Source organism: Elgaria multicarinata, chromosome 1 (genome assembly GCF_023053635.1).
Source record: "Elgaria multicarinata webbii isolate HBS135686 ecotype San Diego chromosome 1, rElgMul1.1.pri, whole genome shotgun sequence".
NCBI classification, from domain to species: domain Eukaryota; kingdom Metazoa; phylum Chordata; class Lepidosauria; order Squamata; family Anguidae; genus Elgaria; species Elgaria multicarinata.
In genome coordinates this window covers 210,641,239-210,667,575 of record NC_086171.1, presented here as the reverse complement: position 1 = coordinate 210,667,575, position 26,337 = coordinate 210,641,239, and the positions used below count along the sequence as shown (strand labels likewise).

The window sequence follows — 26,337 nt, the reverse complement described above, 5'->3', positions numbered from 1 at the left end:
CTGGCAACTGGCACTTACTCATGACTCTATGCCAATAGGAAGGCAGCACGCTTTGTTTTTATTAGACGCTCTGCCAGGGAAGGGACAGAGAGGGGAAGCAGCGCGTGCCGTTACACACAGCTCATGTTCCAGCTGCTGCCTTCAGCCGTACTATTCCACACACACAAATACACACACACACACACACACACTCCTCTCCTTTCATTTCATTCCGTGGCATCGTTTTCTGTGCCGTCTCATCACACAAGGGATGCTGTCAGCATTTGATAGCAGGGCCATGCTTTGCATGGAAGGCTGAATCTGGGGTTATGCACGTTGAAGAGAATTAGTCTTTCTTGACAACGCAATGCAGCCGTTTTAGAGTTTCAGTTCTATCTTTCTTTTTCTCCAGAGCTGGCATATCATGCCCCATAACTGTAGTGATGAAATCTTCTATGACTAAACCAATAGGCGAACCTAACCTCCCCCTGGCTTGCCCCATTGGGCCCATGACATTTCCGCTGCACCTGAAAGCAGCGTTTCCTAGGGTCCAAGTGAGACGTAACCTCTGCAGCCTGTTGTTCTTCAAGGAACTGCTCCATCCATGTATGAAGCAGGACAAGAGGCTTGTTTCTACATCAAAGGGGGTGTTCAAGTGAGAGGAGCAGAACCATATTCTCCCTCTCCCACCTTGGGGACTTAGAGACTGTTGCCCAAACCCCTTGCTTCACAAGCCCAGCTCTAACCCTGCACATGAGCTGGGAGAAACACAACTGAAGTGATGGAGTGCCAAGAGGTAATGCAGGGGAAAGGAGATTGTTCACCCGCCCCACAAGCCTCTTTTCATGTCACATGTAGACCACTATCACTACCCCATTGCCTTAAGACCACAGTACATATGCAGTATTTAGAATGTATAGGCATTGCATGTCAACGAGCATCACAAGCCCTGGATTTACACTTCGACTGACTTGCTTGTTTATACGGCACATCTATGTGCAGCAGACACGGTTTTAATAGGAAATGAACAAAACACCCGGCATTATAGGTTAGTTTGGATTCTATGGAGTCTGAGTTCCCCACCCTGTCCCTCTCCCCCTTGCAGGGACCTTGGAGGAAAGGTAAAGGGGAAATCCCCATAGATGGGAAAGGAAGGGGACTGGGAGGCTGGCTTATGAGGAATCCCTCCCCCTCATCAACACCTCAGCTAGATGGGCAAAAAAGCCCGTCTAGCTGAAATGCAGAGCGGGAGAAGAGCGGAGGCAAAGATTGACTCTACTGCTCCTCCTGTTCTTCATTAGATGGTTGTAAACCTCCAAATTCGGATGCTTATCGTCATTCCCATAGGCCTGCACCCTTAAAGTATTTTTATCCTGCTCCTCAGCCAAAAAGTCTTACATGCAGTCAGTAAAAGAAGGCAATCCCTGCCTGTACAATGATAATCTAAAAAGACGACATGCAAGGAAAAGGGGATGTAAAGGGAAGAGGAAGAAATGTAGTATTTCAGCAGTACTCTATATATTGCAGGGATAGAAAGGCATATTTTGAAGACTCCACTGTGAAGATACACTGTGTCCTCTGCCAGATGCCACTCAATGGGCTGAGGTCAGGGTTTGCCCATACAGATGCGTCCGCAAGAGCAGAGCTTTCTTTTCCCCCATAGGAATGCATGTGAGCCATTCACTTTTCTGGGAGAAAGTAAAATGTGTGTATTTTGGGGACACTGGACACATTCTGGGGACACAGACATTTCAATTTTCAGAGCACTTTGCTAAATAATAAGCTGTCCAGAGAAGCTGTGAATTCATATTTTAGACACTTCTAAGTAAAATATCAACATAAGCTATGAATATTTTGAAATATTCCAAACTTTGCCAACTTTCAGGTGTTGAGCTTTAAATCTGAAATCTAAATTTGCTTTTTGACTGCAAAAATTTAGCTCGACATTCAAAATTTGCACGTTTTCCTTTAGGTTTGCTGGCATTTCTTATATTTTTATTTTTGCAAGCATAACATACGAAATCTCATAAGCTGTCAACTGTCAAATATGAGACAGCATTACACATCTGCTAGCAAATACTGCCGGATAACAAATATTGAAGTCAAATATCGAAGTCCAGCAAAAAGTGTTGTAATTAAATCCCAGGTATCAAAGGCATATATCAAATATTTGGTGAATATTCTGCAAACATCTGCATATTTGGAAAGTAGATTTATTTCAGCTTTAGCTGATATCCATTTGTCAGGATTTCTTTAGTATAAGACACCCTGACAAATGGATGCCTCAGGAAAATACATTATCCTTTTGGTTCCATGCTAGACCTGAATTTCAACTGGGGGTTCTCTGTCACATTATTGTGAATGCACCAATAATTGCTAGCTGTGTTCTCTGTAAAATTCTCACAGCATTCTGCCCCAGATGTGGTTCCTCTAGCCCCTTCTGTATTACACACTGCAGTGTGATTATGCTTAATTAATAAATGTACTTCCAGCCCTTGGAAGTTGCAAATATTATTTATTCATGATGCTGTTCCTTACCAAACATTATGTTTGATGTTCCGGAATTAGAGAGGATATTTGAATGCATTCATCTGTCTGAGCAAAGTTTCAGTTTTGAGCAATCTTCATTGTCACCTTGCTAGAGGATTGTAGACAATGTGAACCATGATATCATTTCTCTGGCCCATACTTTCATAGTTGAACAAAAAAAACACAAAGGAAACATGGCTTCAATGAAACCAGAGAAATATATGTCAAGGGGAGTGCAATGACTCATTCTCACAAGCATTTTTTTAATTGATTGACTTAATTTATAGCCCACCTTTCCACCAAAAAAAAATTGCACTCAAGGTGGCTTACAATTTTAAAAATTAAATTAAATTAAAAACATCACCTCCAGTAGTCCCTTACCCATCCTTCTTATAGAGTTTGTATCTAGAGATGAGTGTATCCCGCTGGTTCACTCCATTCCTGTAGGTTTCCATTATATCCATTACATCTGTATTCTCCTTTAAAATCAAACACCCCAACTCGCCCCTCTTAGCTCAGAGAATTCTAGCATTAGCATAGAAAGGAACACCTATAGACAATGTCCTTCTCCAAATACCTCTGGTGTGTGCACTTTGGCCACTTTGACTAGTAATCATGTTTTACTGTGGCCTATTTCCACCCCATCCCCATTTGAGCGATCAAAAACATGTTCACCTTCATCACCAAGAGATTATCCAACCTGCACCAAAAGCTCACCATCTCCTGTGAGCTAACCCAAGGGATCCGTTTAGAAGATGCTCTGTAGGAGATGGGGAAGATCTCTGCCCAAGACCTTGAATTGCCACTACCAGTCAGAGTAGACAACTAGACCAAAGATCTAACCTAGTAGAAAGCCGCTTATTTTCTTCAACATGATCACTAAAGGTAGACATACTTCCCTGAAAAACAGATTGCCCATCAATATCAATTTTTCCAAACGTTGATCTGACCTGTGAATTGTGTGTGCATCTTAGAACTTGCTCCAGAACCCTCAGAAGATACAGGGATTCTATAGCAGCTGCTCAGGGGTTCTTTGGCCATCAACTTTACATATTACTGGCCTACAGAATGTGAATTTCTTTTGTTCAATTTGTCACACTATGTTTGAGACGGCCAGAACTTCCTTTCTACGTGGCTTGCCATGTAGAGCTGCCTTCACACAGTGGCATGTCAAGTGGAAACTGAGCCACGGCTTACTCCTGTGTTAATTGTGCCAAAGCAGTGGTCTTCTTGTTTATTAGCCACGCGTTGAGATTATTTCTCAGAGGGCTCATGGCTTAGATCATTGCCGCCTTTGTGCAATTCGGCTCATGGTTTCCAGGGGCACATTAGCTTTGATTGCAAATTGTTTTCATTAAATAAAATGTTAATTCTGTTGTTGTTTGATTCCAGATGAGTTTAGAGAATGACGATAAGCGAGCACGTACACGATCAAAGGCAATCAGAGGTGAGCACTTTGTTATTCCCCCATGTGGAATTATGTGCACAGGAAGTTAAAACAAGCAATGTGACTTTGTGTGGTTCATCTAAATGGACTTCTGTTGGAGGCCCAGAATCTTGATCGTGTGTGTGTGTGTTTAAATGGTGCATACACGCATCATCCACAACTTTTCCCAAGCACTTTCTTCGAATGACTGATATGGACACTCAAGCCAGCAACAAAACATTTCCAATCCACATTCTTCCCTCCTGCCATTTTCCTTCTTTAAAAAGCAGCGGCCTCACATGCTTTGCCTCATAGAAATCTTGATAGCTTCAGATCACTTTTATCGCATGTGCTCGGCCCGAGGCTTTGAAGTCATACATCTGAGAGAGCGAGACAGAAACTGTGCATGTTGCAGAAGCAAACAAGGCTGTCTTGTGGTGGGGATTTGAACACAAACGACTTGTTAATTCAAAGCTTGATTGCTATTTATTTTCTGACTTTGAAAGCAAAATGCCGTCATGCTTTTCACCTGGCAGAAGGAAGAAAGCCTGACATATAAAATTGGGTGCCTGATCATTGCCTTGAACATAAAAACAACACAACTCTCAACATCCAAAATCCAAATGGTGATGTTTAAATTTGATTTCTCAGTTCTGAGTGAACTCTCCATGGTGTGTGTTGGTATGGATGGATGGAAGGGCATATATGTATGCTCAATTATTGGTGACATGATTTATAACCCAGGCAAAAATAACAACACTTTTAGCTGCAAGATCTAAATGTGCAAATTTCAAAAATCTGACATGAACATTTAAGGATTTTTAAAACTAGTGTTCAGATTATTATTTTTTGAAATTACATTTTTTGCTTTACTGTTCGATACTCAAAAAGCTTTCAGTAAGTTGAATGCTAATTTATCCCCTTCAGGAGGTAGGGTGGGGGAAAGTTTGGACTCTATTCTGCTGAACAGTTGGTTTTTATCTAAAAGTTTGGGAAATGTTAAAAAGATAATGAAACTGACAAACGATCAGCATGATCTATCCCATCCACCAGGCATACTCTAGATGCACACAGAAATGTGTGCACAGGAGGGGAATTTCCAGAGGCCACAGTAAAGCCTTTAAAAAAAAAAAAAAAAACCTTCCCTCCCATTGTCCCACCAGTTCTTGGCTGGATGCACAGATATTGCCCGCATACTGGGATCCATCTAGCCATTAGTTACAAAGAGCAGCCTGTACATAACAGTGCCCTGGCACACAGATCACTCGTGCTCAGAGCACAAGTCGCCTGCCTTTGCAGCCCTGGGAAACAGCGGGACCACCGAATTTTGCCATAGGCATGCCAACATCACTGGCACTCTGTGCACACCCAGCTGAGAGCCAGCAGGGATGGGCAGTTAAAAGGGCTCATTAAGCCTTATGGGGAATCACACACACAATTCTGTGCTCGTGGTGGGAGGGGGTGGATTGTGCTGCCAGCGGAATTGCAGCAGGATGGAGAATATTTTGAGGATAAATAGCCTCCTTTCATACAATTATTAGAGTTCAGGATTACCAACGATGTAAGGCACATGCACCCACCCAGCAATAATACAGAATTAGTTTAGTGTAATCACAGTGCTATACTATGCATATTTTCTTCCTTCTAAGTGTTGAAAATCTAAGTGTTTTCAATGGAGCTTGTTCCCAGATTAGTTTACATAGGATTGCAGCCTTGGAAATAATGCATGCTACTATGTCTCTCTGAAGCTGCATTATATCAGGGCATGGCCTGAGGGCACCGTGCTGAAGCTAAGGAGGTCTGGGTCTGGTCAGTGTCTGGATGGGAGACCTCCTGGGAAACCCATATATGCCACCCTGAGTTTCTTAATGCGAGAACGAAGGGATATAAATGTACTAAAAAATCAGGGGCAGACAGAAGGTATTTTCCAGTCGATTAGTGGACTTCTGGTCTTAAGCAAAAACAAATAGTCCGAAACACTTAATACAGATTTGTTATGAATTCACTGTTAAGATTTCCAAAATGTGCATTCTTGCTTTATAAATTTAAAATACATCTGTGGACCCAAGGGATTCTGCTAGAAAAAGAAGTTGATCCCACAAGACTGAAATCACACCTGTGTTTTATATTATGGAATTCTGTTTAGGTGCTCTCTTTTTTCCCTAATTTGCAATTTGGAGGACGGGACAAAATCACAGCACTCCCTCAAAAAATAAATAAATGTTCCAATCAAAGTTAAGCATTTAGGGGAGTATCTAATGTGATGTTACTGCTAATGTAAATTACATTGTGCTAGTGTAAACAACTCCAATAATGCTTACTGGAAAACCCATCATGCCAGTAAACCCTACTGGAGTTGCATTAGAGGTCATTCACACTAGCACAACATAATTTACATTAGCAGTAGTGTCGCACTGGATACCGACCACTGATTTCAATGGGAGAGTTAAGCATGTGCTTAAATCACTCCCACTGACATCAATGGGACTCAAAAGTGCTTTACACTGGCTGGATTGTGCCTGGAAATTTTAGTTTGTTCAACATGAAACAATACGCTCAATGTTCAGGAAGTGTTAAAAACCCAACCCTTTGAAAGAAGCCAGTTCAGTTTGAACACCCTAGAAAAGCAGAGTTGCTCAGCATGCTTTGAAATCTCATAATATGAAATGCATTTGCTTGTCATATTCAATCTCTGTTTTCTAGCCCATTACTTGCCTTTTGATCTTGAAATACTCTGCCAGCAAAAAATCTCTGTAATTGCACGGTAGCTAGGACCAGCAGCATTCCTTGAAGGCTACGTTAGTTACTGAGGGTGTAGCTACTCAATTCTGTGCAACACAAGGCTGCCACTGAAGTCGGCATCCCTGTAACGTGTAGGATCACTTTTCCTACCCACCACCAGGGGGAGCTAAACAGAAAAAGGGTGGAGCCAAAAATACAGGACAAATTACCAGCATATTGTAATCTTAAAGCTCTTACTGTCATCCTTAGGAGAGGCATTTCAACTTGGACATTGCACGGCATTGCACGGACCCCCCGATCCGCTTCTCTTCCACATCTGCAATTTGCGGATTGGGCCGCTTCGCTCCACCCCACTCCACCTATAGTTCACTCCGCTCCGCTGCGGAGCTCCGGATCCGGATCGGAGCTCCGCTTTCCCCCCCCATAGGCTTGCATTGAAATCCAAAAAAGTCTACAACTTTTTTTCTGTTAAAGTTAGAAACCTCAAGTTTGGCACCATGACACCTCATGGACGTATACACATGCATGCCAAGACTCAAGCCAATCCCGTCATCCCCTGATTTTTGGGGAATTTATGAAAATCAGACACCCCATTTTCAGACATAGACTGTTCTCCAACATTTTGACAGATAAAAAAATTGGAAGCAGGCACCCTCACAGATGCCATCTAGATCCACATTCATGCCAAGTTTCAAGCAAATCCCATCATCCCCTGATTTTTAAACCTCTAACACACCACCCATAACCCCAATTCACATCCCTTTCGATATCTCCGTCAATTTTCACATTAGAAACCTCAAACTCAGCACCATGATAGATTATCCATGGATACACATGCATGCCAAGACTCAAGCCAATCCCATCATCCCCTGATTTTTGGGGAATTTATGAAAATCGGACACCCCAGTATCTCAGGGATTTAAAGCTGCAGACAGCTCAATGGAGCCATTTCAAAGGAAATCCCAACATGCCATGAATTGGGGAGTAGAGATAAACCTATATGAATTTTCTTCCACACTTGAAAAATTGATTTGGAACTTCCAAAAGTCTAAGTGAGCGCAGGAAGGACTTATCCCCTGAGTCAAAGCAAGACACACACAAACCATCCCTGCGAGGTGGGCAGGGGAGGAGGGAGGGAAGGCAGGCAGGCAGCAGACATTTCTGGGGGCATAAGGAAGTGAGCCAAGGATAGTTTCAAAGCCAGTAATGCAAACCATCCCTGTGAGGTGGGAGCAACACAGAGAGATGCCTTTTCTTTTGCATCCCATAACTAACTAGGAGGCTAGGAGGATAAGAGTAAAGCTTTGTGATCCTTGCTTCAGAGTTGATTGATTGCACTGTGATCACAGCCATTATTAAACAACAACAAAATAATAATGTTAATAATAGCAGTACTAATTAATATTAATAGCAATAATAATAACAACAACAACAATAAGGAGTTGAACCACAATGAAAGCCTGCCTGATTTCACTGAAGAGGAAAAGCCAGGAGAGATTGGGCTATGGGGTGTAAATATAAAATGGAATAAATAAATAAATAAATAAATAAATAAATAAACAAAGGAGGGGTGGAATTAAAAGCAGCAGTGTTGCTGAATAAACAACAGTAAAAAAAAATTTTTAAAGGCTATATCTGTCTTTTACCAGTAAGAGGGAAGTGGACGTGCCCAGGGGGAGGGGGAATTGTGCCAATTTTGACTGTCCCTGTCTAGGGAGCAGTCTTTAAGAAGTAAACTTACACTTCAACTCATGATAGGCATTAGCTTCAGTGTTCAGTCTCTCCACGGGTTACTCTTTGGAGGGCTCTGATGACCTTCCAAGGAGTGCACTGGGCACGTCCACATGCCCTAGGGGACCTCCTCCCCTTGCACCACATCTATTCAGTTGTTCACCAAGGTTAGGGTGGGTAGCAGTGCTGTGTTTCCTATCTGTTATTTATTTGCTTAGTATATGATTTCAGGTTGTGTTTGTGCATTTGGTGGGTTTTAAAAAACACTGGGAAAAGTCCGTTCAGACTAAGAAGAGAAGTTTCCCAGTATCCCAAGTTACCCATTTTGCCTATCCCCTCCTCCAACTTTGGGATCATGTGATCATGACCGGGAGTTGACTCTGCCCCTCAGCACTTCAAAAAGGTACCTCTCCTGCTTTTTTTACCCGATTTTTCCAAAAAATTCTAGCAAGCGAACCGCACCACGCAAAGAGCTGAGAGTAGGCTCAAAATGACCCCCAGCCACGACTCCCTAAGCACAAGAAGTTTCAGAAAGATAGCTTAAAAAACAACACAATTATCCCCTATTCTTTTCTGCAATGCAATCCTATGGGCGAAATTTTCGAAAATTGTGATCGGATCGCTCTGCGAAAAGAGAAGCGCTCCGCCTATGGGCGCTATTCTTTGCCATGCTTCTAAGGGTCCGCTGTCCGCTTCTACTCCGCCTCTGGGCAAGGTGGAGCAGGCCAATTCGCTTCTGATTCTCCGATTCTAATCGGAGCGGAGCACACCTCTAATTTCAACCTTTTAGAATGGAGGGAAAACTGCATACAATCTAGGAAACCACCCGATGGTTGGTGGTTGGGGAAAGGGCCCGGGGCCAAAGGAAGGGGGAGTGGCTATCTAAGGAACCATGGCGGGGGGGATATTGGAAGCCTGTGAGGGCCAGATTTAATCCTCAAATGTGACGTTCCCCACCCTGGCATATGCTCTGCATACAGGAGATCTCATTCAGTTTCTGGTGTCTCCAGTCAAAATAGACCAGGTAGCTAGTGATAAAAAACCATCTCCACCTGCAGCCTCAGAAAGCTGCAGCTAGTCATACAAAAATGGTTGTTCACTGTGCTGGTCCTTTGGGTGGCTGGAGAATCCAAAAGCTATAATAAGGTAATATACCTCTATTTGGACCAATCAAAGTGTCACAAAGACATAAACAAGCTTTGGAGATCTCCAGAATTGTTCTTCAGGTTGGCTGTTAAACCAATGGGTGGAGGCAAAAGAAAGTTAGAGCGTGGTATTAGAACTTCAAAGACTGAAACAGTTTTAAGCTGCAACGCCAAAGGAACTGTGCAAATTTCAGTATGTTAAGCCTCCACTAGGTACTAAACAGATCTCAACTTGCACCAAGGGTAGACTGTATAGGACGATTTGGACCAATGGTTTGAATGGGTATGATGCAACTTTATTTAACATGGGATACTGTTTTCAGTGGCAGCTCTGTGGCAAGTGCAATGTGTTGCTCCACCTTTAGAAATCACCGGAGATAGACATCTTGTTTTACTCACTTGTCTTGTCTCTGTTTTGTTTTCCTTTTTTTCTTCTCCGTCATACACCTCAGTACCTACAGAACTCATCGGCCAGGAGGTGAGGTAAGGAAAATTTCTTCTCAACTCCTCAGGGCTGATTCACACATACATGTATTTCTCTTGATACCTCACCACTTGATGACTCAGCTAAGAGCATGAACTGTTCCTGTTGAAAATTATTGTACCCGAGGTGATATGAGCTGAAACAGAAACTCTGCAGTCTCTGGTCTGGCATGGCTCCTTCACACACGCCAGGTCTTCCCTGTTTGATGTCACACATGTGTAAATTCATACTTAATTTGGTCAGAGAACATAAGACGTTTTATATTTTACTCCATAAATCCATGAGTCAGAACAACAAGAGGCCCATGATTAGGGCCAAATTGTACCCCCTCTACCAAAAAACCCCCCCCCAAAAAATCACCACCAAAAATATAAACTGTGACTTTAAGCAAAATTTTGCTGAGGATGTTCATTTGCACCCATTGGCAATTTAAAGAACACATTCTAAGTAAACTAGAACTCTTTTAAGTCCTATTGATTTCACCTGGACAGTTTCATGTACATACTTAAATCTTCCATTGAAATCAGTGTGGCTTAAAAGTGCTTAACTAGTTAATGCCCTTTTGTTTGCGTCATTCTCAAAGCGATAAGAAGTCCAGGAGGGCACAGCCTTGACAGAGTATACTTTGAACCAAAGCTAGTAAATTATACAAAATTAGCATACTAGGATATGTGGAGCTGGTAGACAGTGGCCCTCTTCCTCCACCCATCACTGCTGTATGGTATGGCCAAGCAAGAGGCAGGTAGCAAGGTTGCTGAAGCCCTTGGTGAGGGGCTGTGCCTCAGTGGTAGAACCATAGAAGTATAGAATAGTAGAGTAGGAAGGGGCCTATTAGGCTGTGGAGTCCAACCCCCTGCTCAATGCTGGAACCCACCTTAAAGCATACCTGACAGATGGCTGTCCAGCTGCATCTTGAAGGCCTCTAGTGTGGGAGAACCCACGACCTCCCTAGGTCATTGGTTCCATTGTCATATTGCTCTAACCGTCAGGAATTTTTTCCTGATGTCTGGACGGAATCTGGCTTCCTATAACTTGAGCCCATTATTCCGTGTCCTGCACTCTGGGAGGATCGAGAAGAGATCCTGGCCCTCCTCTGTGTGACAAGCTTTCAAATCCTTGAAGAGTGCTATCATGTTTCCCCTCAGTCTTCTTTTTACAAGGCTAAAATAGCCCAGTTCTTTCAGTCTCTCCTCATGGAGCTTTGTTTCCAGACCCCTGATCATCCTTGTTGCCCTCCTCTGAACCCTCTCCAGCAGAGCAACTGCTTTGCCATCTCCAGGTAGGACAAGAAACAGTCCAGCCTGAAAGCCTCTTCCAATCATTATCAACAATACTGGGCTAGATGGGTCTGTCTCCATATAAGGCAGCTTCCTATGTTCCTAAGATATCCAGCTAAGGAATCAGAACTAGCACTGGAGACTGCGAATTGGGCAAAATGGTACAGCATATGTTTCACATGCAGAAGGTCCCATCTTCAAACCCTGGCATCTCCAGAGAAGTGGATCAGGTAGCAAGTGATGGGGAAGACTTTTGCCTAAGACTCTAGAGAGCCACTGCCAGTCAGAACAGTCAATATTGGGCTGGATGGAAATCTGATAGAAGGCAGCTTCCTATGTTCTTGTGTCCTTCTCATGGGAAGGATTCAACAGTGTACTACTGTTAGCGCAATCGACATTGCACTAGCAGAAACTAGTGCTTGTGCAACATCAATAACACTTGCTAGTGCAATGAGTTTCCTGGGAAACCCAGGGTGTTAATAAGTGCTATTGACATGACGCACTGCGTGTAAACAGAGGGGGGGATCTCGCGATAAAAACATTGCGAGATCTTCACCCCTCCATTGCGCAATAACAGGTAGGTCTAGCTAAGGCCTAAGGAGAAACCACCGCAGTGACCCCCTATTCTCCTCAAGACCGCCTCCCTCTGGACCCATCCATGGATGGAGATTTCATTCAGGATGCAGGAGAGGTACAAGATCATCCAGTACAGGCTGAGACAGATGGAGGCCACCACGTTCCACGAATGAAAGCTGTCGCTTCCCCCTTTGCCACTGGGTTGGCCATCATCTTTTCCTCTCACTCTTTCATTACCTCAAGATTGATTTGTTTTCTGAGAGTTTGGTGCTCTCTAATATGCCCCCATGATGGGAGCACCATGAGAGAAATCGAGGAAACTCTTGAAGAACTTAACACAGTTCGGAACACAAGAGCATGTAAATTATAGGCTCACGAAAGACCAAGCGCTATTAGAAACATATCCGAGTGCCAAGGTTCAAGTGAGAAGAACTCTGTAGCATGGGGCAAATGACAGAGGCTGCCTTTCCTCTCCCTTTTCATTAGAACACACACACACACACACCGCATCAAAGAGTAATTGGACCTTACGTGACCCGGCATCCTAGGGTCTTTCTGCTCTGAGATCCTGCTGTTTCTCTCAAGATACCAGTTTAAAGAGCGGCAGGCACACTACTTGTCTGCCTTTTATTGCTGAACACATGAGTGGAGGTAGTAATTGAAGCTGGTGACATATTTAAGGGGCAGTTCTGAGGGTTGCACACCGCCATCACTGCAGCTGTGCTCTAATTGCCTGATTAACTGGACAATTAATCGACTAATTGAAGCCGAGGCTGTGTCTGCATGACAAAAGGGAAAGGAGGCCATGATAAAAGAAATTAGCACTGTTGCAAGAAGTAGGGGAGCAACATTGAGCGATGGCTATGAATGTCACAAGGATGATGAGACTAGTTGTGCCTTTTTTTTTTAATGTGCCCCTATTTTGGAAAGCATAGAGCCCTATTCAGGCAGTCTGAACTGCCCGAAGAGGGCCAAAGTGTGGGGAGAAGGAGCACTTCAGCCCCACGCCTCTCCCTCGTTGTGTTTGTTGTTCCTTACTCATGAAGGGTGACTTTGTGAAGAGGAGAACCTCCTGTCACCATGGAGCCTCGTTGTGGAGCTTCTCTGTTTGAGAATGCTGAAAGATCTGTGTTCTGGCTTGCATGGAGCCTCCACAGGTACAAGAGGCTCCCCACTTCACAAGGTCGTCCTTCATGAAAACGAATGACAAAAACGATTTGAGAGGGGGGGGCAGGACTGGAGCACTCTTCTCCTCATGACTATTGTCTTATTCAGGTTCAGAATGCCTGAATAATCATGGAATCATAGAATAGTAGAGTTGGAAGGGGCCTAAAGGCCATCGAGTCCAACCCCCTGCTCAATGCAGGAATCCACCCTATGGTTGTCCAGCTGCCTCTGGAATGCCTCTAGTGTGCGAGAGACCACAACCTCCCTAGGTAACTGGTTCCAGTGTTGTACTGCTCTGTCAGAAGTTTTTCCTGATGTCCAGCCGGAATCTGGCTTCCTGTAACCTGAGCCCGTTATTCCGTGTCCAGCACTCTGGGAGGATCGAGAAGAGATCCTGGCCCTCCTCTGTGTGACAATCTTTTAAGTATTGGAAGAGTGCTCTCATGTCTCCCCTCAATCTTCTCTTCTCCAGGCTAAACAGGCCCAGTTCTTTCAGTCTCTCTTCATAGGGCTTTGTTTCCAGACCCCTGATCATCCTGGTTGCCCTCCTCTGAACACGCTCCAGCTTGTCTGCGTCCTTCCTGAATTGTGGAGCCCAGAACTGGACGCAATACTCTAGATGAGGCCTAACCAGGGCTGAATAGAGAGGAACCAGTAGCTCACGCGATTTGGAAGCTCTACTTCTATTAATACGGCTAAAGTCTTTTTGTGGAGGAAGAATTATCTGTGCCCTGGAGTACAGGGGCCACCTACCATAGAGGGTGGCAGGACCTGGAGGCACCTGGTGGGTTTTTAAGAGATATCAAACCAGGGCTATAGCCAAAGAGGTCTATGCCGCAAGAATTTATCTCCCCCAAGTTTTCTTTTTAAAAGGGCTTTTTAACGTGTGTCTTGACAGCTTTAGTTGGAAGAGTAAGATCTTGTTTTTAGAGTAGTTTCTGGTTTTTTAAAAAAGTCGTTGGTGACTGATGTCCCCCAAAAGTGGTACTGCTCCAAACTCTGTTCACCTCTTCCCTCCAATGCACACACACACAAATAATTCCAATTGGTTCAGGGTGGATTTTTCCAGATTACCATCACCCTAAACGTATTTAAGTGGTCCTGATAATATTTTCCACTATGGCTTTGAATAAGGCAAGGTAAGAGAAGATATTAATAGTGCAATTCTATGCATGCCACAAATTCAAATGTCTTTAAGGGGGGGAGGGGTTAGACAAATGCATGGAGGATTAAGCTATCTAAGGCTATTAGCCAGGAGGGCTATATGCCACCTCTAGGATCAGAGGTACTATGCCTCTGAATACCAGTGGAAAGAGCTACTGCCCTCATGTCCTGCTCGTGGTATTCCCAGATGCATTTGGTTGGCCACCGTGGGAAACAGAATGATGGACTAGATAAGCCTTTGATATGATCCAGCATAGCTGCTCTTATCTCCTTATGGGAGGCTGATTCACTCATTTATTTATCTACTCCTTATATTTCTATACCACCCAATAGCCAACGTTCTCAGGGCGATTCACAATAATTAAAAGCTGGCAGACATGCCTTCACATTTCACCTGTGCCATAGACAAAAGATATTTTCATAGGGAACATCTGTGTTTATGGTGGCTGTGGAAAAAAGACTTTCCAGGGTGACACCCAGCCCATGTGCACCCAACCTTGTGTGTAAGCAAACCATAGATTGTGACAGAGTGGTGCCCATACATTCAAGTTTCTGGCCTTCATGGTTTGGAAGAGAAGTTTGAAAAAGGACAAGTTGATGGTGGGAGCTTAAAATAGGGTGTGATACCTTAGAGACTGCCTCAGCATTTATGTCCCTGCCCAGTCTTTGCAATGCTAAGAAGGGGCACTTTTAATGGTGTTGTCTGGTCCTGAGGTTCACCTTAGGAGCACTAGTAGCAGTGGATTTAGGGTTGTGGCACCCACCCTCTGGAATGCACTCCCAATTGATACTAGATTGATGCCTGCAATTCATCTCTTTAAGACGTATTGTATCTCTTTTCACAGGCTTTTCTTAACCTAGTCAGTTGATTATAGGTTTATTGTTGATCAGTAGAATGATTATTTTATTGTCGTATTTTATTGTTATACTTTAGTGTTGCAGTTCTTTTTACGTTCACCGCTGTGACAATTTTTGTTGGGAAGCTGTATATAAATTGGCAAAGTCAATAAATAAGTAAAACAATTGCACCATGGTCATGTGAAAACACCCAAATTAATCAAAGATAGCGTGAGACATATGACTGTATGCCTTTAGGATCCACCACTGTCTGAAAGACATAGAGTCCACATTTAATTGTGTGTGCATGTGCATCAGTAATAAATAAATAAAAGCCCCATAGTAAGAGGTGAGTGTGGGAGTTGTCTGGTTTTAAAAGGCTTGCTCTTACACATGCAAATCTTTAATTAAACATACTCATAAAACTATAATGAACCGTTCATTTAATTAAATAGGGCGAGTCATTTCATTAATTTTTAGTAAACTGCAGAGCTGCTGCGTTGCCCTCCTCTGCTGGAATTCAAAGGGAAGAGATGAACTGTTTAAAGGAAATTATCTTTTCTTGCATGGGGCAGTTAGGTGGTTCCACTGGTTTCAAATGTACACGGGCTTTGTTTAAATGCTCTCGATAGCTGGTGTACTTTGATATTTCAAAAAGATTTCTTTTCTTCTTGAAGTCATGCCTGCTTTTTGTTTCTTGGTTTTGTCACCCTCCTAACTTAGCTGCCCCACTCCAGGATGTAATGGATCGGGACACATCCGGGGAAAGTATGCAAGGCACAGGAGGTGAGTTTCAATTACCATCACCAATGCCACTGCCACCATTGTCATCCTCATCAAATGAAAACACTTCCATCCAGGGGGCTATTGTCATGTCTAGCCTTGCTCCCCTTAGGTTGGGGAAAGGAGTTTCAGGCAATCAATCAGAATCAGATTCTGAAGCAGAAGAGGCGGGCCAGAAACATACCCGCCTATACCAATGGGGGAGGCAGCTCTCATGGACTCTTTGCCAGCTCAGACTGAACCTTCTCCTGAGCTTATCTTCTCAAGTGTAAACAACACACAGTCAGTAGGAAATCAGTATTCTTCCGAGGGGGAGGGCACGGAGAGGCTAGCCGATCCTAGAGTACGCCGCAGACTAAAACGGGAAGGTGAAAGTCAGCCCGGCTAGCATATCGTCAGAAGCTGCATCAGAACCAGTCTCCCTGAAATTAAAGCATTCTGGGAAAAGGCTTTCCATTCTTCTTCTTGAAAGGACAGTTGTCTCACTTAGTTTGCATAGTTTTTCCTAGAGGAAAGATCCTAGAGATTAGACTCTCTTCAGGTGGGAAGAGATGTTTATTGCTTGAATAAAGCTTTGTGGGCTACTTGGCAGACCTCTTTATTGTCTCCCAATAAGACGGGAGTTCTTGGGAAACACAACAACTGTCTTCACGGCGCCGGGTTAGTGCAACCTCCCTCTGAAACACCACACTTTCCCTCTCTTGGGGTGGTGTTGGGTAATCCCAACACTGAGGAGGGAGCGCAGGGTTTCTGGGCAGCCATCCGGGTATTGGAGCCGCTCCCGCCTGGTGGAAGGTGACCAATTACTGTCGCAGTGCAGATCCGCAGTCACCGTGGGGTTTTCCCTGTGTTCAGACTAGGGATGTGCTCCGCTTCTAATCGGACTGGAGAAGCAGTAGCGGAGCGGGGGGCTTCGCCTGCCCTTAAGGCGGAGGCGAAGAGGATTGGGGGGCCGGCGGAGCGTGGCGAAGAGGATCGAGGTGGAGGCGGATCCTTCGCCTCGATCCGGAGCTCCGCCGGAAAGGTAAGTGGGGTTTACCGGGCCCTGCCGCTGTCGCTGTCGCCCATGCGGCGACGGCAGCAGGGCCCGGTAACGCCCCCCGCCCTCCTCTCCCTTACCTGCCTCCGTCCGCAGTCCGTCGCCGTCTCCAATTGAGCCCGTGGTTCCAGCAGGAAGTCTGGGCCGCCCTTGCGGCCCAGACTTCCTGGTGGAACCACGGGCTCAATTGAAGACGGCGACGGACCATGGACGGAGGCAGGTAAGGCCCCCCTCCTCCTTACCGGGCTCTGCTGCCGTCGCCGCATGGGTGGCGATGGCGGCAGGGCCCAGTAACCCCCCCTATGGGGGGGACCAGAGCTCCAATCCGGATCCGGAGCTCCGAGCGGAGCGGAGTGGGCACAGGCGGAGTGGGGGCGGGGCGGAGCGGGCCAATCCGAAAATGGTGGATCTTAAAGTGAAGCGGAGTGGGGGGTCCGTGCACACCCCTAGTTCAGACTGCCCCAGCAAGGGAGTGCATGGAAGCAGCTTTGGAATTTGTGACAGATATAGATGGGGAGGGAATCTCCCTCATGCAGCTGTGTATGAGCTGTGTAAAGTGCCGTTCTGATTGTTCCAACCTGGTGTCTTCCAGATGTGGCCTCCCTGTCGGTATTGCCACTGATGGGAGTTGGTGTGACATATCTGAAGGGCATCAGGTTGGGAAAGGCTGAATTCTCCTGTGCTTTTGCCCTTAGCAATAGTGAAGTGACATAGCATCGATGTTTGCAGAGATTCTGCAGAAGCATTTGCAGGCCTATTTCCAGTCCCAGGGCTCTCAAAGCAGGTTTCTGGGGGTTAACAGAACTGGTGTTGGATTTTCTTCAGTGGCAGCTGCAGTGAAACTGTAACATTTAAAACGCTAAAATGAAATTGGTATATCATCTTGATAACTGACAAGCTGGTTTCCTGCCTCATTTGAAGCTGGTGCATAAAAAAGTTACGGAAACCTTTAAAAACTGAGGGTTGATTCACAGATGGGGGTGTTAAGTATAAAAGTTTTAAGATGGTAGAACCAGTAACTTTCAAACTTGCCTAAATTTTCTGAAATTCACTTGGACACTCGCTTTGGCTCACTCCCATTTTCACTTTTGACCCTTTTCACCTCATTTGAATGAGGAAAGTGCTCATTTCTGTGCCTATTTTTCAAAAGTGTGCACTTTTCCCCCATTGAGTAAAGCATGAAAATACTTTTTTTAAAAAAAATGAACATTTCAAAGTACACATATTTTTTAAAATCACCACTTTTTGAACATGAACACAGATTCAGGAATTTGCTAACATTTTTCAAACCAAAGTAGTCCTGCTCCCATTTGCATTTAGGACAGCAAAAGGGAAGGAAATGAAGGCAGAGGTAGTTGATTGATGGCTAGTTATCTGAGCTTAAACATTTTTCAGCAAAATGCTATACATGTATATTCAGAAGTAAGACCCACTGTGTTCAGTGACATACACCAAACAGAGCCTGGTGCAAAAGATATGCACTTAGAATTAAAGGGTGCGGAGCCCAGGAATTTGTTTTGAGGACCAGAACTGAATGGAGCTCACAGTTCTTCTGCACAAAATTCACTCTTCGTTGCCCCACAAGCTTTCTTCATTTCAGCAATCTGGCTAGAGTGGGGAAGTCATTTTGTTGCTGCTGTTATTAAACATTTGGGAGTCAGAAGTCCTTGCAGATCTACTGCAAATCACTCACTGATCTTCCAGGAGTTATAGATCTATCCTGTATGAAAGAAATACACTCTTCCAGATCTTCCTCCCAAGGCTGATATTCTCCTCCCATCATCATTACCTCAAGACTTTTCTTTGATACTTGCAGTAACAAAATAACTGCCCTGCTGAATCAGACCCATCTAGGACTCCACCATTCTGTTCCCCACAGTGGTTATTCACTGTGCTGGATAAATATCACACTAATGCCAGTAGATTGGCATAATAATGTCAATAGAGCCAGTGTGATGTAGTGGTTAGAGTGTTGGACTGGGACTCAGGAGATCCAGGTTCTAATCCTCCCCTAAACCATGAATCTCACTGGGAGACTTTGTGCCACTTACTGAATCTCGGCCTAACCTACCTCACAGGGTTGTTGTGAACGTAACATGGAGAGGAGGACCGTGTAAGCTGCTTTGGGTTCCTTGTAAGAGGAAAAAAGTCGCAATATAAATAAATAATAATAGTTGTTGTTGCTATTCCTAAACACAGACGTAACTTAGCACCCCAAAGCATAAAACTCATAATAGCTATTTTTACTGTGATCCCAAAAATATTAGTTGCCTTGAGTGCCAGTTGGATCGAAAAGATGAACCATGTTATCATGATCATGTAATTTAGCCTACCATTACTAGATGTAGCTCCTTTTGACACCTGAACCCAGCATATTCCAGTGAAACTTCTCTCTCTTTCTTCTATGTTCTAGTTTACAAAGTTGCCCACTAGCAAAGAAGAGGAAACTTCAACATGCAGAGGCAGAACATCTGGCATCCAAGAGGAAATCCCACCCCCTTAAACTAGCCCTTGATGAAGGCTACAATGTCGACAGCGATGGGAGTGAAGAGGCAGAGGCCAAAGAGGCAGAGGAGTCTGTGACGGATGATTCTGAAGGCACGCTGGAGGAGGAGGAAGAGGCAGAGACGATAGACCAAGAGGAAGTCTGCAGCAGCCCTCCACCAGAAGAAGGTGTTTTATTTTATTACTGACTGCAGAATTTTAATTTATGTATAGGAATAAGGCAGGGTGTGTTATGAATCTCGAGCTATAGCTCCTCATAATAATATATGGAGGGATTCTCCAACTATACTCAACCAAAGGACAACAAAGGAGGAGGCATTTAATTGGAGAGACTATTCTGAGCATAACTGGTGATAAGTTCTTAAGATGTTCAACATTAGTTTAGAAATAGTATCTTCGTACCTTGCCTTTAAAAAAAAAAACCGTTTCTCTGGAAAACTTTGCCCAGAGATGCTCACCTGGTGCTTTCTTTAAAGTCATTTTGGCACCAGGTGACAACTTTTTTAAAAACCTGTGATTTTAATAAGTATGTGACTTAGTGTTTTTAACTACTTTTTATGGGTTGTGTTCTCTTGGTCTGACTCTTTTTGTCTGGAAAAAGTATTTTATGCTGCAAACTGTGATTTTTATGGCATTGTATTTATAGATTTTATTTTATTGTTTTACGTGTCCCACCCAGAGAATAATGCGATTGCATGGTTTTATATCAGGGGTGGTCAACTTGTCGCCCTTCCTGATGTTTTGGCCTACAACTCTCATCATTGGCTCTGCTGGCTACGATGGATGGGAGTTGTTGGTTACAAGTTGACCAGTCCCCTTTTTAGAAATATAGTAACCAAACAAGTAAGATGTTTGTAATACCTTTAATGCCCATTTTGCACCTATCTACATTGTATCTGGGGCAGGCAAGCCTTTTGCTTACCTGTAGCTACACTACCAATGCAAGGTGCTTTCAGGACAGACCATTCGATTAGTACCTCATCTCTTGCTGCCAATGGAAATCCCTTAAGCACAGTGGGTACCAATTCACCGCAAAGCTTGTTGGCACCGAGAAGAAAGCATTCTTGGAACAACCAAAGGCAGTTTGGCTTGAGGACCCCAGGCTCATTGCTCTCTCCATGTAAATGTAGGTAATGATGTATATCTTCGTTGGCATCAACCTTCTGTGTGATGTTTTCTGCACGTAAATATTGGTCCAGAGAGGCACAAGACAAAGCACACAAGTGTCTAGTTGATGACTTCAGGCAGCATCCTGGGGAAAATAAATGTCAGATGTTGACATTCATCTCATCAGAGGGAGCAATTTTAGGATAGAAAACTGCCTGTTTACCTGCCATTGCTGAATGCTATAAATATGGCTGCATCAGAAATGCAATAGCAAGACAAGGGTTGTGGTTAAACCTTCAAAATGGGCTATTCACAAGCTTCTGTGGTTCCCCTCCCCTCTTTCTTTCCCATTTACAGGGCTGAACCCCAGAAACCCACATTATGGGCAAAGTATGGGCACTTTTACACCAGGCCGTCTCAAGGCCAGCTACAACAGCTATCAAGAAATAATTGCCAACTCTCTTTTAAATCTAGGCCAAATAGCGGAAGGAACTCTTGCGACCAAGGGGCAAGTGTCTGGAAGTGAAGGACAAGTCTCCAGTGCTGGGGAAAATGTTGGGCACTTGCCACATGGAGAAGCAGAGGAGGAAGAGGAAGAAGAGGAAGAGGAGGAGGAGGAGGAGGAAGAGGCAGTTGAGGAGGAATGTGAAAAGGAGATCATCATCCAGACGGAGGATGCAGAGGAAGTAATCGAGGTCACCAGTGAACGCAGCAGTGATATGTGCCTGGAACATCGGGATGATGAGGTGAGCTATGAGGAATCTTGCAAACTGCAAAAGAGTGAGGAAGAAGAGGAGGAGGAGAATGAAGAGGAGGAAGAGGAAGAGGAAGAAGAGGAGGAAGAGGAAGAAGAATATGACGAGGAGGAGGAGGAGGAAGAAGAGGAAGAGGAGGAAGAGGAGGAGGATTCGGCGACCAAAGTGATCTGTGAAGAAGCTCCTCACACATCTCAGGATTCCCCAAAAACCCACTGTGAAGGACCGATGGTCAGCCCTAAGCCTGAATATTCTGTAATTGTGGAGGTGAGATCAGACGACGACAAGGACGATGATTCCCACTCCCAGAAATCCACTGTGACCGATGAATCTGAGATGTATGACATGATGACCCGGGGGAACTTAGGACTCTTGGAACAGGCCATTGCGCTGAAAGCTGAACAAGTAAAAGTTGTGAGGGAGCCTGGCCAGCAGCTGACAGAGGAGCATGTAAAACATTTCCAGGTTGAGGAGAAGCAAAACAAAGGCCTGGACTCCATCAGAAAGAGCTACTATAGCAAAGGTGAGGGCTTCTCCCTTCCAATGGCAAAGAAACTGAGCTTGGTTGGGCCTGGGAGCTCCAACCCTATTAATCTAAACAATCCCTGCTTCCAGCTCACTGCTTTCAACCGAGGCTGGTGAAAGGTTTTATGTCCATTAAATGCAAAGCAATCACAGGATGCTCCCACTGCCCCCTTGCCCCTAAAAGTATGATGCAAATACTCTCTCCTCACATCATCATGCCCTGCTGGGGTAACCAATGCTGCAGCTTTGAAAGTGGATGTTTCTGTACCAATGCTGAGTCTGTATCCTGCAATAAACCATTTGTTGCTGGTTTGCACTGACATTAAGGTTCTTGTTGTGACCCTATGACTGCCAGAGTAGTAGAAACAGAACCTTCAGAAACGGTTTATTATTAAATCTTTTCCCCACTCCTACTCCAGTGATATACAACAGAGAGATAGAGAGAGAGAATCTTCTCTCTGTCTCTCAGACTTTCAATTCATTCAGGGAAACAGTTTGTTAGGTTCAAGACAAACAAAAAGGAAATATTTTTCATACTGTGCGAATTAATTTTTTGGATTTGTTGTCACAAGCTGTGAGTGTGGACTTTAGCACAGATGACTTTATAAAAGGATTTGAGTCTCAAGAAATAGCTGAGCAGCAGTGAGAGGGAGCTGTCCTGTCTCGAGACAGTGGCTCCCAACGGAGGATACGAACATATGAGGATTTTGTCCCCTTTTGTTTAACATCAGAACATGCCCTGTTCACACCCGCAAACTTGAGTGCATTTATGAGTAAAGCTTGCATATTCTCACGCTTGTGATTGTGTTCGCAAAACACGTACTTTAGAAAAATGTGCATTTTTAAAATGTGCATGTGGGGGGTGGGGAAATAATATGCCTTTTTATGCTGTTGTCAATGGGGGGAAATGCACATTTGGCTGTGCACTTTAAAGAAATGTGCACCCAAATCCACACTTTTCCCGTTTGAACAACAACAAAAGCTCACAATTGGAAATGGGAATGAAGTTGACCAAGCTTCAAATTGGAACTCAAGCCGCCCTGACTGACCCGGCTTCCCTCAACCGTTGTCTCAGTCATGCCCTGCTTACCAGGGGCATCTGGCTGGTTGCTGGAGAAGATTATTATTTGGACTAATACACCAAGGCAATTCTTTTTTCTCTTTTTTGCTTTTATGCCCATAGGATTGCAGTTCTATAGCTCAAGTTGCTACTTGCATAATTGCAGCTGATCCATAGAATCAAGATGTAGTAAACGTCGAGCGTCATCAGTCGAGCGTTTTATTGCATGCTCGCTACTGCCCACTTACGAATGCTCATGCATCCTTTAGATGACGTTGTCTGCCTCCCACGTGCCTCTTACTCCTTCCACTCGTTTTTCCATTGAAAATAGACTCCTTTTAATCCGGCTTTTTCTTTAAAGAAAAAAATGAACTGTGCTGCCATTTCCTGCTGTGTGCAGGAAAAGCAGCGCAATATAAACGGCCCCTGAATGGGCCATGTGGTCATTGCTGCTTCCTCGTTCTCTCCCCGTGTAAAGAGACTGTCGCTATTGTGGGACAGCAGCAGGAGGCCATAGCGACGGTAGGAAAACACAAAAATCCACCCATCTGATGACGCCTGCACTGGCCCCATTCAGACAACATGCTAAACCATGCCGCTTAACCACAAAATGGTTAACGGAATGCTTTATTTATTTATTTATTTATTTATTTATTTATTTATTAAATTTATATACCACCCCATAGCTGAAGCTCTCTGGGCGGTTTACAAAAATGCATTAACCTTAATGCATTCCATTAACCACTTTGTGGTTAAGCAGCATGGTTTGGTGTGTTGTCTGAACGGGGCTGATGAGTTCTAGGGATAAGACAGGCAACAATAGCAAAAGAACTAAGCTTCATTCCCAAGGGTATTTGCACCATCGGTTTGCTCTTTCCACGTCCTTTTAGTGCAAATGTACACATCCTGTTCCTCTAGATACCTCCACACATCTTTAGTAGACTTGCCACTGAGATGTTAACTAAAGCAAAATGCAAACCAGATTTGAAGGTTCTTCCTCAGATTATTCATATGAAGAATTTCCAGGGAAACAGCAAGAATTCCATTAAGACTACTTTAATATCTCACGGATATTAGCACATCTCTACTGCCTCAAAATCTTCTTCCTGAACCTTCTTCTCCGCTCATTTCTTAGATCCTTCAAGACCTGAGAAGCGTGAGATCAAATGCCCAACTCCTGGTTGCGATGGCACGGGTCATGTCACAGGGCTGTATCCCCACCATCGCAGCTTGTCTGGCTGCCCGCACAAAGACAGGATCCCTCCTGAAAGTAAGTGTGTGTTCATGCTAGTCACACAACAGAACTTGTCTGATCAGTGCTGCAGCTTCAGCTACGCTTACTTTTATGAAATAATGAGTTCATCAAAGGAAGGCCTTTTCCATGCTGGCCCCCCAGTTGTGGCGTATCCTTCCCAGATAGGTTCACCTGATGCCTAGTCTTTTTAACACCAGCTGAAGAACTTTTTTAAAAAAATTCTCCCAGGATTTTTAATCCTTCAGTTTTTTTAAAAAAATGGTATTTGTGCCTTTTAGAACTTAGTGCTGCTGTTGATTTTACTTTGGTTTTATTCTGTTGGTTTCTTTTAAGGTGCTTATACTATGTTTTCTTTTTATATGTTATGGTTTTAGCACTATCAAGGCTATTAATGGATGTTCGTCCTGAGGGTTGTTTGCTGCCTCCAGTGTCAGAGGCAATATGCCTATGACTATATACGTGTTGTTGAGGAACATAACCAGGAGGGTGCTGTCCTACTTGTGGGTTTCCCATGGGCTGCTGATTGGCCATTCTGCAAACAGAATACTGGATGAGATGGGCACTTTGCCTGATCCAGCACAACTCTTCTTATGTTCTTATTTTGTGAACTGCCCAGAGAGCTCTATTAGACATTATGGAAATGTAATAAATGAATGGATTTATTAGTAGGTTCAGCAACTCTAGTGTACATGGAGTTGGAGTGTTCCAGGTACAGCATGGCAAAGGTGAAGCTGAAGAAGGGAACAACTCAGTCAGGTAGCAGCTGAGCCAACCAGGGTGGGCCCACAGCTTAGGGGTAGATAATGTTGTTTGCATTGAGAAAGTATCTCAGGTAGAGGGCTAAACAAAGAGACAAGTGCATAGCCAGAGGAAACTTGATGGACTGGTGCTCTGCCTCAATATATGACAGAGTCATCTGTCAGGAGAAAAAAACTGAGAAGGAATATATGAGGCCATGTGAAGTAGCAGTGAGGCTCAGACTAAGGACTCCATCACACATTACTTTTTTTTTTTAATTGCACAAAAATATCTCAGGCATAAACTTAAAAATGCACAGTGTGAAGGGGAAGGGGAAGCTCCCTATTGAATATACCCTTGATCCCAAGCCCCGGTTTGCCTCTGTGAAATGTGTGAAATGGCCTGAAGGTCACACAGACTTCCCTCATTGGCCATTTGCTCTATAAGACTCCAAGGTGTCCATTGATTTCTACATGACCTGCTTCATTACAGCTTGTGCAGTGCATTAGCTAAAATTGCAAGCTTACAACCCAGTACAGCTCTCATCTCGGCCATGACTGATCTCACTAGGTTGCCTGAAGCAAGCTACTATTCCTTCAGGTTCAGACACAGAGAGAGAGACACCCATCTGCAGTATAGAGATGGTTATTGTGACCTGTCCTGCAGAGTTGTTGTGAGGATGGCTGACAGAATGAAAACCATTGGATGCATCCTTTATCTCCCTAGGATCACCCACTGAGACCATGTGGATGATCTTGTAGTTTGTTCCCAATTCCCTACTCTCTACATTGTGTTATTACATTCGTATCCTGCTTGTGGAGTTCCCAGAGGAATTCGGTTTGCCACTGTGGGAACAGAATGCTGTACAAGATAACCTTTGGTCTGATCCAGCATGACTCTTCTTATGTTCTTATGTCTAATTTTTAAATTATGCATATTTATGCTTCTACCAACAAAACAGCATGGACATTTACTTTCCACCTCATGGAGAAAATGTTGTTTTGTCCAGTAACTAACAACCATCCCTTGGTTCTTCAATGTTCTGAATACTTACAGATAGGGTGACCATATTTTGGAAACCAAAAAGGAGGACAACATGGTCGCCCCCAAGGGGGCGTGTCTAGTACCAAGGGGGCGTGCCCACCCAAAAATAGCCTTGGTCACATGTCTGATTTTACAGCACACATTTAAGACAAATCTGTTCTACATAAAATCACTGAAATAAAGAACAAGTGAGAGATTCAATGTATCTGAAATTAACTTCACTCACTCCTACTTTTGTAGGTTTTGCTGTACTTTGAAACTTTTGCTATACTCTGTGTGTGACATTCTCCCTTTCCCTCAAATATCTTTTCTGACTTTATCTTCACTTATTGCAAGCTGCTGTTGTTGTTAACAGGGTTTGCTACTGCCCCCAGATTGTTTCAAATTTGGTACAGCTAAAGCTCTACCTAAAAGCTTTCATGGTGCCAACTTTCAGCTCTTTATCTTTAAAAATGACAGTTTAAAAAAT

At 44.0% G+C, this 26,337-nt stretch overlaps 1 protein-coding gene across 1 annotated transcript in view; it reads left to right on the top strand.

Annotated features, from left to right (window-relative positions):
• Positions 1-26,337, top strand: part of MYT1 (myelin transcription factor 1) — a 116,901-nt gene that overhangs the window by 13,400 nt on the left and 77,164 nt on the right. Inside the window, exons 2-7 of the mRNA XM_063120970.1 lie at positions 3,901-3,955; positions 10,005-10,035; positions 15,781-15,843; positions 19,293-19,552; positions 20,849-21,769; positions 23,967-24,101. Of these exons, the coding sequence (XP_062977040.1) occupies positions 3,901-3,955; positions 10,005-10,035; positions 15,781-15,843; positions 19,293-19,552; positions 20,849-21,769; positions 23,967-24,101 (1,465 nt within the window). The remainder of the gene's footprint in view (positions 1-3,900; positions 3,956-10,004; positions 10,036-15,780; positions 15,844-19,292; positions 19,553-20,848; positions 21,770-23,966; positions 24,102-26,337) is intronic.